The sequence below is a fragment of the Panthera uncia genome, chromosome B4 (genome assembly GCF_023721935.1).
Source record: "Panthera uncia isolate 11264 chromosome B4, Puncia_PCG_1.0, whole genome shotgun sequence".
NCBI lineage: Eukaryota > Metazoa > Chordata > Mammalia > Carnivora > Felidae > Panthera > Panthera uncia.
The window spans coordinates 74,394,071-74,406,824 of NC_064809.1; the positions used below are offsets into that span (position 1 = coordinate 74,394,071).

The 12,754-nt window shown below is 51.0% G+C and overlaps 1 protein-coding gene across 6 annotated transcripts in view; it reads right to left on the bottom strand.

Annotated features, from left to right (window-relative positions):
* The window catches only part of FMNL3 (formin like 3), a 53,797-nt gene that overhangs the window by 12,359 nt on the left and 28,684 nt on the right, over positions 1–12,754 (bottom strand). For 3 of the 6 annotated variants that reach the window (XM_049625411.1, XM_049625412.1, XM_049625410.1), the window contains exons 2-7: positions 10,002–10,085; positions 7,928–8,008; positions 7,571–7,647; positions 4,313–4,396; positions 1,409–1,561; positions 82–190 (exon numbers count right to left, since the gene is read on the bottom strand). In XM_049625411.1, coding sequence (XP_049481368.1) covers positions 82–190; positions 1,409–1,561; positions 4,313–4,396; positions 7,571–7,647; positions 7,928–8,008; positions 10,002–10,085 — 588 coding nt within the window. Of the gene's footprint in view, positions 1–81; positions 191–1,408; positions 1,562–4,312; positions 4,397–7,570; positions 7,648–7,927; positions 8,009–10,001; positions 10,086–12,754 lie in introns of those variants that run through there. The other 3 variants (XM_049625415.1, XM_049625413.1, XM_049625416.1) reach the window with 2 other exon arrangements.

Consider the following 12,754-nt stretch of genomic DNA (forward strand, 5'->3'; position numbering starts at 1 on the left):
AGCTGGTGCCCTCCTAGCTCTTCTAGTTTGGCAGATGAGGCAGAACAGGCGGGGCATCCAAGGCTAGTGCTGCCCCTTTACCTGATAGTTCATGATGGCTCTGAGACAGAGGATACAGACGTGGACGTCATCCTTCTGGCTCACCAGGCGGGAGTTCTTCAGGGCCCTGCGCCCAGGGAGAGTGCTATACCTGGGGAAGAGGGGGCTGCTGGTGAAGGGTCTAGGAGCGCTCACCATCACCCCGACAACAGCAGCACAAAAGGGGGACAGGAGACCTTGACCCAACAGCCTAGAGAGTGGGGGACGGAGGAAGGGGACAGGGTGTTCAGCTGTTTTCATCTCTCTGCAATAGGCCTTTGTGAGTAAATATCCAGGATCCCAACTTTATAATCAGTGCCCAAACCATCCTGAGCCCAGGGGCCCTCCAAAGTACAACAGTAGATGTGCAGGCTTTTCTAGTCCTCCAGATGGATCCAGGGAGACATTTATCCCTGCCTTCCCTCCTCCTCCTTCCAGTCGCTGCATCTTCCACAAATTCCCTGGGGCAGGAGCATCTTGGCTCCCATCCCACTTCTACGTCCCGGAAAGGGCAGAGCAGACCCCAAAGGCAATAGGAGGGCTGGGGGCTACATCTGGCTTTGCCCCAATGATGTTTCATGAAAGAAAGAGGAAGCACAAATGGTGGCTGCTCACGCAGGACTAGAATGATGAGCAGAGTCAGAAGGACAAAACCCAAAGGAGACCAGGAGAAAAGCATGGCCACAAGAGGGACAGAGACCACAGAAAGGGCCACAGGGCCCAAAGGAAAGCCTCCCTGTGTAGGAGGGGCTCTGAAAAGTCATCCGGTCTGTCCACCTGCCTCTGGGCAGGAAGTCTGTTAAAATACTGCAAAAAAAATGAACACAAGGCAGCCTTGGAGAGAAAAGTCCTAAAGGAAGAAGTGAAGGGAAGGTGAGCAGCAGGTAGGTTGGCTGGGAGCTGGTCTCGGAGCAGCTGATGGGGCAGAAAGCAGAGCCAGAGGGAAACAGACATGAGGGCAGGAACTGATCACCCAGTGAAGACCAGGGAGCTGGATGAGGGACAGTCTTGCCCAAGAGGCTGGGAGGAAGGGCAGAGTGAAAAAGAGGAATGGAGGGGGCCCCTAGGAGGGGAGTGCGGAGAGGGGAGAGCTGGAACCCCAGATGGGGTGGGCACAGCCGAGGGTGATGTACTTACCCAGGACAGATTGCTGGGCAGAATCAAGGAGACAGAGAGGACAGACCAGAGACAGACTGGCAGGCAGAGGGCAAGAGAGCTGAGCCTGGAAGCAAGAGTGGAGGGAGGAGCAATGAGCACTCACCGCTGTCACCCACGACCTGGACTGGGGGCTAGGATGGGAGGCAGGCGGGCAGAGCGAGAGCACACATACCGGAGCACAGACTGGCGCGCAGAGCGAGCGAGGCTGTTGGTGAAGGGGGCTGACAGGGCGCTGGGTGGCTGCAGGTCCTCGATTGACCTGCTCCAGGACCGGAGCTTGTCAAATGCACCATCGTCACCACTCTCCAGACCCTCAAAGTCAAACCTGGAGCAGGAAAGGACACACAAGCGCACGTACAGGAGAAATTCAGTGCTAAGCCCCCTGGCAAGCCCACCTCCCCCTACTTAGACCTTTAGGGCAATGAAAAGCAAAGAGGGCAAGAAGAGCAAGCAGAGTTGGGCAGCAGAGACCCAACTCTGGTCAGGAGAGCCACCAACACAGGACAAGGGCAGTACAGGCACAGGCAGCAACCAGGAGGAGGGCCGGAGGACATGGGAAGGCTGATGCAGGTGAGCTGCTGCTCCCCACTGGCCGGGCAACTCCAGGAGTGACCTCTTCCTGGGCCCAAAGGGACCCAGGGAGCTGGCAGTCTTTCTGCACTCCTGGCCTTAGGACATCCCAGAGAAGCTGTGGCTCCCCATGGAGAAGCTGCCCTGTGGAACGGTGGTGGGGAACAGGTCAACTGCAGGTCTTGCTGGCTGGCAAGCGGCAGCGGCCAAAGGGGTGCCCTGTAGTGGCCCAGTTGGTTCTGAATTGGGTTCACGAGGGCAGGTCTGAATGGAAGGGAATGGGGGTCCCAGCCAACCTAGAGTGGGACAGTCCTCTATGTTCAAGAGTACCATGGTCCCATCCCAGCACTGGTTTTTAGTGACTGGGTTTTCTGTGGTTCTACTTGAGACTTCTAGATTTTCTGGTATAGAGGCTCCTTGGGCTTCAGCTTCCCTGGGGGAAGAAATCACAGGTCGAGGGTGTGGACTGGGGTCCTTAGTGCCTACAGGAGTTGGGACAGTTTCTCTGTCACTTTCTACTTCTGTGATCACCATCAGCAGTTTGGGAGTGTGACCAGGGCAAGGAGGGCAGCTTAAGGTCACAAACCCATGGGGCACTGTCTTTTACAAATCCCCACATCTGAGAAACAAGCCCCACTCTTCTTTCCTGTCCTCCTCCCCCAAGTAGGTCATTAAGGACTGAACAAGCATCTCCTACAGGCTCTTCCCCCAAGGAACCTTCTGCTCAGACATGTGTAGCCCCAGGGTCAAAGGCACAGAGGCCAAGGCTTTCTGAAATGAGAAATGATATCTGCAGATATCTGAATATTCCAAAGGGGCCAGAGCAGGCTGCAGAGTCTTGACGATCAGATGTTCGATGGGCTCTCAAGTAAACATCAGAGGAGTCTCCCTGACAGGGAAATTTGCCAGTGGCTTGGCAGTGGCTTCCCTCAATCAATAATAGTATTCCCTAGCACTGGTACATGCAGTTTACAAATAAATGCCTTCACCCAAACTCTATCCGGCTTCACCCTTTTCCTTTCAACCCTTCTCAAAACACACTTTCTTTCCCCTCTACCCCCTTCCCTCTGCCCTGAATCTTTCTTTCAAAAACAGAGTCAAAGGCACTGCTGTGGACACTACTATACTGAGGATCCAGTGTATTTTGGTTTTGAGCAGCTGGGATTTGATTGCTTTTCAAATGAGATAGGCTTATTTGGAAAAATGATCTACATCTTTTTACTATAAAAGCTCTGAATTTAAAAAAAAAATCACTTCAGCAAATGTTTTTCATTTCTTTCTATAAAAAGAGTGGTTTTTAAAGGGATAGGAGGATCATGAGGCATGAGTTCTGCAGGAATGGGAATGAGGACAAGGCCACTCTTGATTTTAACAGGGGGTGACCTGGAAAAAGTGACAGGCCAAACCTAGGAGAGGCATTAGTTCAAACCCCTAAAGAGAGAAGACTGAAGATCTGCTAGACAAAGGAGAATGGCCATGGGCAAGGACAGTAACAACAAAAGTGAAAGTCTAGGCTAGGACCAAGTCTCAGAACTGAGGAGTTTCCCAGGACTCGGGACTTTTGGTGCTAACACTGGGAAAAACCCTGGGCAAACTGGGATGATTAGTCAGCCAAGGCCTGACTTAAGTCTTGGGTAGAAGTCTGAAGTATTTATTGGTCATCACATGAATGATCACTGTAATCCCACTGTAATTCCATATATTCAGGTAATTATGGTAGGTTACACCGCCTTGAATAATCATAATTAACACTAAAGTGGCCAGGGCAATATGGACTTACTACATTCCAAACACCACTAACTGCTTTACACACATTATCGTCTAAACCTTACAACAACCCTGGAACATGGATCTCCTTTTATAGAAGAGGACGTAAATATGCTTGAGGTCACATGGATAGTAAAGGACATAACCGAGACCCACAACCAGCTTTGTGGTTGTCATACTTTGAAAGCCCTCGTTTTTTTCACCACCTCATGCTGCCTTCTCATCTGTACCAATTCGCTTAGGGCTACCTCCAACCCCCAACCTGCTTGAAAAAGCCTCCTGAATACTTCATTTTTAGTTTGGGTCAAAGGTCATGTCCACTGCTCCTAGGGCCCTTAAGCAATGACCTGGAGTAACCCTCTCGCATCTCACATTTGGAGACCCAAAGGAGAATCTTAAAGACAGTTTTCCAAAGGAATGAATCCCACCAGGCATCTCTCCCAGAATCCAGGACGTTTCCTTTGACTGCTCTCAGCCTGGAGTCTGGATCCTTTGAGTTCTGATCCCGAGTGCCCTTTCCATATCGTTCTCCTTCTGTTCCCCACCTGGCATTCTTTGCAGATCCCAGACATCCCCTTGGCTGCCTGTCCATTCCCACACCATTGCCTGGGCTCTTCATCTTGGCCTGGGATCTCCATTCCCATCTTCACTACGGCAACCTCACCCCTCCTAAGCAAATCAGAATGGGACTGTGTCCTCCCTTGTTGGTCCTGAGCCCTGGCCCCAGGGTGGTACTCACATGACAGAACATTGGGCAAAGGACAGGTAATCCACCAGCACATCCAGGCCTTTGTTCTCATCATTCAGAAACTCTCGCACCCACCTGCAGATAAAGGAAACATAGTGGAGGGGTCTGCTAAAGTGAGTCGAGGGTGAGGAGGGGCCTCTGACCCAACACCCACTCCTGAATCCTCTGGAACTTAGCACCAGGCTGGGAAAATGCTGAAGTTCAAAACCCATGGCAGACTCATCTACGGTCACATCACTGGCCTAGACCTCTGCTAGGTTGGGGAGCCAGGAATGGGGAAAGGTACAAGGCCTTCCAATACCATGTCAGCCAAACAAGCTTTCAGGAATCCTCTCCTAAATGGCAGGGACCTGACTCAATCATTTTCTGTGTCCTTGAGGTCTAGCACAACACTGGGTGCACTGTCCCTGCTTGATGTTTATTGGCAGAATTATGGGGAGGTGGGGAGGTTTATCAAGAGCATTTACCACAGGCCGCTGTGCAGAGCTATGCCTAATAACATCTCACAGGTCCCCAGTGAGTCTCAGTCAAAAGACAGGCGGGAGGGATCAAAGAGAAATCTGGAACAGAGACATGGTGGGCCAAAGGGGCCGTCCACCAAGTTCAAGGAAAGATATTTGGGACCATAGTGAGCAAAGAGAGATATGTGGGGATTCTGTGTTTAGTTAGGGTGAGTTTGGCAGAATAGGAAAAGGATGGGGGAATAGTCAGGGACTCAAGTAATTCTAGAATGGCTATGACCACTCAGAGCCAGACTGAGGACTCAGGCCCCTTCAGCCAGAGAGGCAGGAACGAGGACAACAAAGATCCTAAAGACAATGGACCAGGTATTTCCATCCTTCTGCCTTCAGGCCTCTTGGCCTAAGATATCCCTGGAAGGAAATTTAAGAGCCGATCCCAGGAACACTGTTACAGGACAGGTTCATTCCACAGCACAGAGAGATATAAAACTCTCAGGACAAAACCCTGACTCTCCTGAGCGTTCTGTTCCCTTGGATGTCTGGGGCTCTTTACAGGCCAGCTGTACCCCACAGCCCTGCAAAGCCGCGTCTCCCCCACGGCTGGAACACCAGCGCCATGTTTGCTGGCCACACCCTGGGTTACAGTGAGAGGCTGGGCCAGAGCACCAGGCTCAGCTGAGGCTGACTGACACCGGAGCTGCCTGAAGTTAGCTTCCTCTCTGGGGGCCGACAGGCCTCCCGTTTCCTGTCTGTCTGCTCTCCAGCTCCCCACCCCCTTCTCATTTCCTGTCTGAGTCTACACTGCTATTTTCGGGATCTTGACACTTTGAGGAGAGGTTAAAGGGCACTTCGGCAAGGGAGAGAAACCAATACAAACCAGAGAGAGGAGGAGCTGGTGAGGCTCTGGAATCCCACTTCCCAGCCTGCCCCGCTCCAGGGCCTGAGTTCCCATTGGGCTGCCCCTGCACACCCAGCTTCGGCAGGCCCTCGGGCTGATCAGGCTATGACAGAAGCAGGATCCTCCTCTCCCCACCTTGCCCTGGGCTCCTACTGCCCTGGAGCACTCACACCCCAGCCTGACAAACTCTTCCTGCCCAGAAATCCAGGAAGGAGCCTGGCCCTCCCCACATGATTACCACAGCCTGGCCCGTCCCCACAGACAACAGGAGCTCCTAAAATGCCAGACACTATGCTCTTCCCTGGGAACGAAGGGCCAGGTCCAGACCTCTGACTTGTGTGCCAACTGCCAAGAGGCCCCAGGCCTGGGAACCGTGCTGCTCTGGCCCCAGCCCCTGGCCAGTGGCCAGAGAGGCAGGCACCAGGTAGAAGGGGTGAGCAGAAGGGAGTGTCTCACACTGCTCTGCGGCCCTCTCCGGAGAAGAACGGGCCCCCATCCTCATGCAGCTAGACTTACTATGAAAGAAAGGAGGGCCTGAGAGGGAGGGGAGGGGAGGGGAGAGGAGGAGAAGGCCCTGTGGTAGGGTGCCGGGTGGTAGGTGGGATTGGGAGCTGCCATCTGTTTCACTCTTGCCCTCACACACAGGGTAGCTGACGAGGCCCTGTCACTCCCTGTGCGAGGATTTACCAAATAAAGCCGGAGGTTTAGTTTCCTAGCATGTCAGCTTTCATTCCGGTTCGCGGATGAGGTGTAGGAGCCAATTCTGGCCACCAGGCACAGCTCCGAGGCCAGGAACTATCCCTTTCCTGTTCTCTCCTGTGCCATTTCCCCTGTGATGGCTGCAGCAGCTGGCTACAAACAGGTAGCCTCTATAAGAGCCCCAGGCAGACTCAGCCTGGGGTGAACAAGTGGGCGGCTGTTGCGGACAGAGGGGGAAATGCAGATGATGTCATCTGGCTCATTCTACCTCTGCTCTCAGGAAGCCCAGGACCCTGGAGATGGCACCTGCCCAGCCACTCCACCCCCACCCCAGGCTCAACTTCTCACTCATGCAAGCTCTCAACATTTGTGCCAGGCCCTTCAATCAGGATTGTAGCCCTGCCTGCAGTCCAACATCAGGTATCCCTCACTATCCTTTGTGTACACACACACATACACACACACACACACACACACACCTCTCTCTCTCTCTCTCTCTCTCTCTCTCTCTCTCTCTCTCTCTCACTTTCACTACATATACTCTGATTGGTTATGATTTTATAAAACTGAGACCACTGCCACCTTTCATTGTCCCTCAGGCATTAGCCTTCTGCCTGTTTAGCAAGTTCTGGTTTCCCACTCAGAAACTAGAAAACAAGACTCATGAAGTTCCCAGGGGCCCCATCAATAGGTTGGCAGTACCAGGGTCTGTAGATACAGAAGACATTCAACTCCTCGCCCCACTGCCTTAGATCTTCTTCCTTGGTGCACTAGGAAGCTTCTTCTGCTTATGAACTAAGATTGTCTTGTAATCAAGAAAATAATCTTCTGGGCACCAAACAGTCCAGGAACGAGGTCTCAGCTACCCGATGTAATATGCTCCCCCATTCCTAGCATTCTCTGGGCCTCCCTTGGCCCAGCCCCAGGCCACAGGCAGACTCTAGTCTCAGCTGCTATGGGAATGTCTTCTACTCAAAGCCACAGGCTGAAGACCCCAGGAGAGGCCCCAAGCTTGCCAGCAGCATCAGTCAGCAGCTGGCAGAGCTGAAAAGGAGAAAAGCCAGAAAAAGAACAGTCTGAAGCTCTGAGGAACCAAAGCCATTCAAGGGGCAACTGTGCCTGATGGCAGGGAAGTAAACAGGCAAACCATCCTCAGAAGACACCAGATCCTGATGGCCGATTCGGACTCACCCAATGTGGTTGGTACGAAGTGAGATCTCCAGCTCCCTCAGTACTTTGGTTGACTCCTGAACTCTCCTCCTGAACTTCTGTAAACATGGAATTTCCTGTCACTATTGGAGGCCCCCAATCCAACTTTGCAGTACAAACAAAAGGGGTAGAAAAGGAAAAGGAAGGGATACAAGAGAGCGGTTATAAGCCTTCCCTCTGTTATTAGCCAGCCACTCCGGACCCATGGCCTCCAAACCCAGCAACCAAAGTCCCATTGCTCAGAAGCAAATGTCCCACCCTGAGTCAAAATGTTTGCGCCCCAAACCCCATAGGACTGTAAGGGACAGCAAGGGGGGGCCTCCCTGCCTCACACTTCACCTTCCGAGTTACGCTGGGGTCCAAGAAGCTCTGGAGTTTCTGGATGTAAGTGTGGGGAGGATTCTTCACCTGGAACCGTTCCTGTGAGGGAAACACACGTGTGCACACAGACACCCAGAGTTCTGAGGAGAGTGCTGAGGAAGTCAAACACTCATGGTGTCCAGTGTGAGGGGACCAGCCTCCTAAAGTCGTCACCTGGCCCTTAATATCACCTAAACCATAGGTTCTCTTCCTTATTTTCAGGTGCTTCCCATCTATTGCCATCTTCCCCTTCTCCAATTAGTGATCTCTGAGCCTAAAATATTTTTCTATGCTGAAAATTATTTTAAGAGCCTGCTGCTTGATAAGATGTGGGGATTACAGAGCTGAGAATAGCACCCAAAATAAAGATACAATTGAGAAATGGTGCCCACTGCCTAGCTAACTGATGGGCTGGGATTAGGAAGGCCACGGAGAGAGGAGCTAGGCCTTGCAGAATGCAGCTTCCTCAGCCCTGAAACCCAGACTTGGGACCAGACTGGCGTCACAGTACTAACACATTCAGGGCTGCAAACACACTTTCTGTTCCTTGCCCAGGCCCCGGGCCCTGACAATTCAGGCAACCTCAAACGCTGAAGCCTGCTTTTGGTGAGGTCATCCCCCGATCCCCTTCCACACAGGGCACAGGACCATACCCTCCCCATTTTGGCCCAACCCCCGCATCTGACCCAAGAGAAAACTCAGGGAAAACTCTTAAGCATTCTGGTCCTGTTAGGGCCTTCACAACTGAGATATCTGAAGAGTTGGTGGGGGGCGGGAGGGGGGAGGGGCTGCAGAGGGTCCAGGAGAACAACATAATGTTAGGAAATAGAAACTAAACACAAAATGAAAGAAAAAAGAAAGGTTTGAGAAATGCTGAAATTATGTGACCTAAAAAAGACTGGAGACATTATCAATTAAAGAAACTCAGTACCAACCGGCTACTGTTCTGCAACCCCCAAGCTGACCATGCTCACCAGCTCCGCTTAATGCAGAACACATGGAAATGGGCCTTCCCTGGAGAGGAGGGGACTTGGGCTAGGCTCTCTGAAGCATAATTCGATCAGAGGTCAATGATTTGGGAGACAGTGGAGCATAATAATAGCACAGATGGAGTTGGCTCCAAGTGACAGGCAAGGTACTGAGCCTTGGGGTTCTTCATCCGTAAAACATAACAGTGCCTTCCTTGAGGGTTTTTGTGAGGACTAAACGAGATACTTCAGTATATGTAAAGTCCTCGGTCCACAAGAAGTACTTAATAAATGTTAGCTATTATGACTCTGCTCAGTGCTTGAAAAGAAACAATAAATTTGTTTGTGACAAAGCTGAAGACAAAGTGCTGGGTAAGCTCGTGGCCTACATCCTGCACCAGGTGCTTTCATACCCCAGGAGGTAAGGAAGTAAAAGTGGACTCTCCTGACTGTGCAGACAGGCCCATCTGAGTTCAGAACCTCATGGCCTGTGGTCTCCAAATGTGAGCAAGGGAAAGAACCAGGCCATGGGTATTGGTTCTTGGTTCTGATAATCTCTATGTTCTCTTCCAGCTTGAAACACCATTCATGTTGGGGAGCTTTCCATCCTCACGTTCTGAGATTTGGGAACAGAAGACTAGGGGGCTGAGTCTTCTCATTCCTAGAGGCCTGTAAATAATGAGAAAAGGCAGGTCTAGGGCAGAGTGAGAAAGAAACGGTCCTTCAGTCTACCCTGCCAGGCAGAGCCCTCATCCTGAGGAAAGGCAGAAACAGGGTCTGTGGGGAAAACTACTCCACTCCTCTGTAGACAGACAGACAGCTAGACTTACACAAACTTCCTCAGGCTCTTGCCCATCAGGAAGAAATCAAGACAGCTCTTTGTAGGAGTTAGAGAGGAACTTGGCCTACCAGCCCGGTCTCTGTTGGGAGCATCCTCTTGGAACAGAAAGCGAGCATGAACCGAGGTGAAGCCCAGGCCAGAGTTTCTCGAGGGACCCCAGGGCTATGGTCAGTGCCTTTGGCCCTGCTGCCTTGTCCAGCCCAAGACACAACCCCTGCTTCTGGACCTGCCCCAAACCTCGTACCTGGTCACAGATCAGATCCCACTTCTTCTCATTGTCATACTGCCGCAGGAGCCGGGCCTTGTCAGGAGGCAGGTTCATGGAGCTCTGAGGAGAGAACCTGAGTCAATGGGCTGAAAGCTCCCTGCACCCAGAGAAGAGAAAGGCTGGAGCATGCATACCTTTTCCCTCCTGGACCCCCCAGCTTCACCCTGACACTCTGTGGTTGATAAGGAAGGCTCAGAGAGGCAGGGCAGTCCATCTGCCTCCCCTTCATATTTAATTCAGTTTGGTTGAGCAATGTTTTCCAATTTAGTGAGCCGAGATTAACTTTATTTTAAAATGAAAACAGATTAAAATAGAATAGGCTAGAAGATACCAGAATTAACTGCAATGTTTCATGAAACTTTTGTTTCTTTTATGTCTTAAGTAATTTCATATACATATGCACACACAGAAGTCAGGCCATAACATGTGTTTCTTAACATGGGACAAGGCAAAAAAGTTTGAAAGCCACCTGTCTAAAGCAACACATTTCTTTTTTTTTTTTTTTTTAATGTTTATGTATTTATTTTGAGAGAGAGAACACAAGTGGTGGAAGCACAGAAAGAGAGGGAGAGAGAGAATCCCAAGTAGGCTCCACACTGTCAGCACAGAGCACAGCATGGGGCTCAAACTCACGAACTGTGAAATCATGACCAGAACCGAAATCAAGAGCCAGATGCTCAACTGACTGAGCCACTCAGGCGCCCCTAAGGCAGCAACTTTCAATCTGCTTTTCCCCCTCAGCCTGAGGGATGGGTGGCCTTCCTGCATGGTGCACAACCGAGGGTGAATCCTGAACCAGCCACAGCCCATGCAGATGGGCTTACGAGTCTACCCCTTTTCCCCATACTGGGATACAAATGCATGAGAAGGACCTTAGCATGAAGATAACTGCTCATTTTTCTAAGGAAATAATTTACAAAATTTCAGTACTTTAATCATTAATAGCAAATTACTTGTGACATACCTTCCAATTAATTAAGACACAATAAAATGTCCCACCCCCTTACTGAAAGACACTCTAACCTAGACTATGGAAGGGACCCGGAGTCATTTTCTTTTGCTCACTACTGTTTGCTAAATGAATAAAGAAAGAATAAAGAGTGAGGGAAGCCCAAGGCACCCATGGTCTATCCCCACACAGGCTAACAGTCCTACCTTCCCCTCCTTTACCCCCATCCAGTCAAGCTTCTCTTTTAACCAGCGTGGCTGCCTTTGTTGGAGGTCATAGCCCTTGCCTCTAAAGGCAGATCATTGCACCTGCCCCCCACCCCATATTCCTGAATCAAATATGAAGTACCACGGCTGTTTGATAACCCACAGGACTTCCCACAAATCTGACTTCTTCCCCCAGCACGCTGCAGGCCACCTGAAAGGCCTTCCTCTCATCTTTCTCTCCCTTACTTACTGCTCCAAGTTCAGCTCTAACTCCCTGGTCACCCAAGCGTGACCACTGGGTTACATCTGCCCACTCCTTGACATCCTCATCCCCGGGGACACAAAATGTGTGCACCCACGATCCTCGGGAGTCACACAGGCCCTGCATTATTCCAGAAGAGTGGGAGTATCCTGGGAGTCGGCCCTCCATATTCTAAGAAACTGAAAGAAAAACCTTAAATATCATTTATTTCTGTTAGATTTATCTATTATGTATTTATCTACACACATACTATTAAACTAGTTATACACTCTCTTAACCCCTAAAGGACTGTGTCTATTCATATGGTCTCCAACCCCTGATAATGTCTAATACCATGATAGGCACCTAGTGGAGAGTAAGTAGATGGTAAACCTAAGGTTAAGACATCCTGGTTCTGAGTAGTGGACCCAGCTCCACTACACTTCAAAAAAGGAGTACGGTTGGGATTTTTGCTCAGTGTTTAGGAATATCAAAATGCGGCAGGGGAGAGAAGAAAGAAGGGGAAGAGGATCACCCATCATACCCCTCCTCATGGTTTCTGCTGCCCTGCTAGTCTGCCTGAACTCCTGCAGGAAAGAGGGGCTAATCAAATCCCCCTACTGCTGATGCAGTAGGGATGGCTGGCTGGGCAAATACAATCCCGAATGTTCTCTCTGCAACTCCTAGGCTAAGGGCCAATATCAGCATGTCTGTGTGGAGAAGAGGACAGGGGCAAGAGGCCACAACAGAACAGAGACCCAAAGGTTGAAGGTGAGCTCAGACCAATGTCTCCCTCTTAACCACAGCCAGGCTGCTGCTAGCTAAGCCTAGGTGAGACCGGAGCAGAAACAGACCTCAGGCCTAGTTCTGGTTCTGTGTACATCTTGAGCACTTCATTGTCTTCTGCCTGTTTCTCCTAAGTCTATGCCATGGAAATAGAAAATAGTTGTCTCCCCTGGAAGAAAGTGACTGGCGGAGAAGGCGGTGCGGGGTGGGGTTGCTGCTACTGTAGCAGACATCACATCCTGTCTACACCAACTTCCTCAGCCACCCACTATCAGCTGCTGTGGCCTCGCGCATTCCCACCTCCCCAGGTGAACTGGGGAGGAAATGTCTGGTGCCCCCAGGGCTTCGGAGGCAGAACAAAGTCACCCCCTTTGGGAACCCTAGCCTAAGAGCCTGGAGGAGGCACCTCAGGGACCTGGTAAAACTTTAGATGCCCAAGAGAGATAGATGGCCTTCCGGAGTACGGACACTGGTGGCAAAAGCATGAATCAGCTGTGACCACAGGCCCACAGCCTCCAGTCTAGAGCTTTGTGTGGCACTTTCTAGA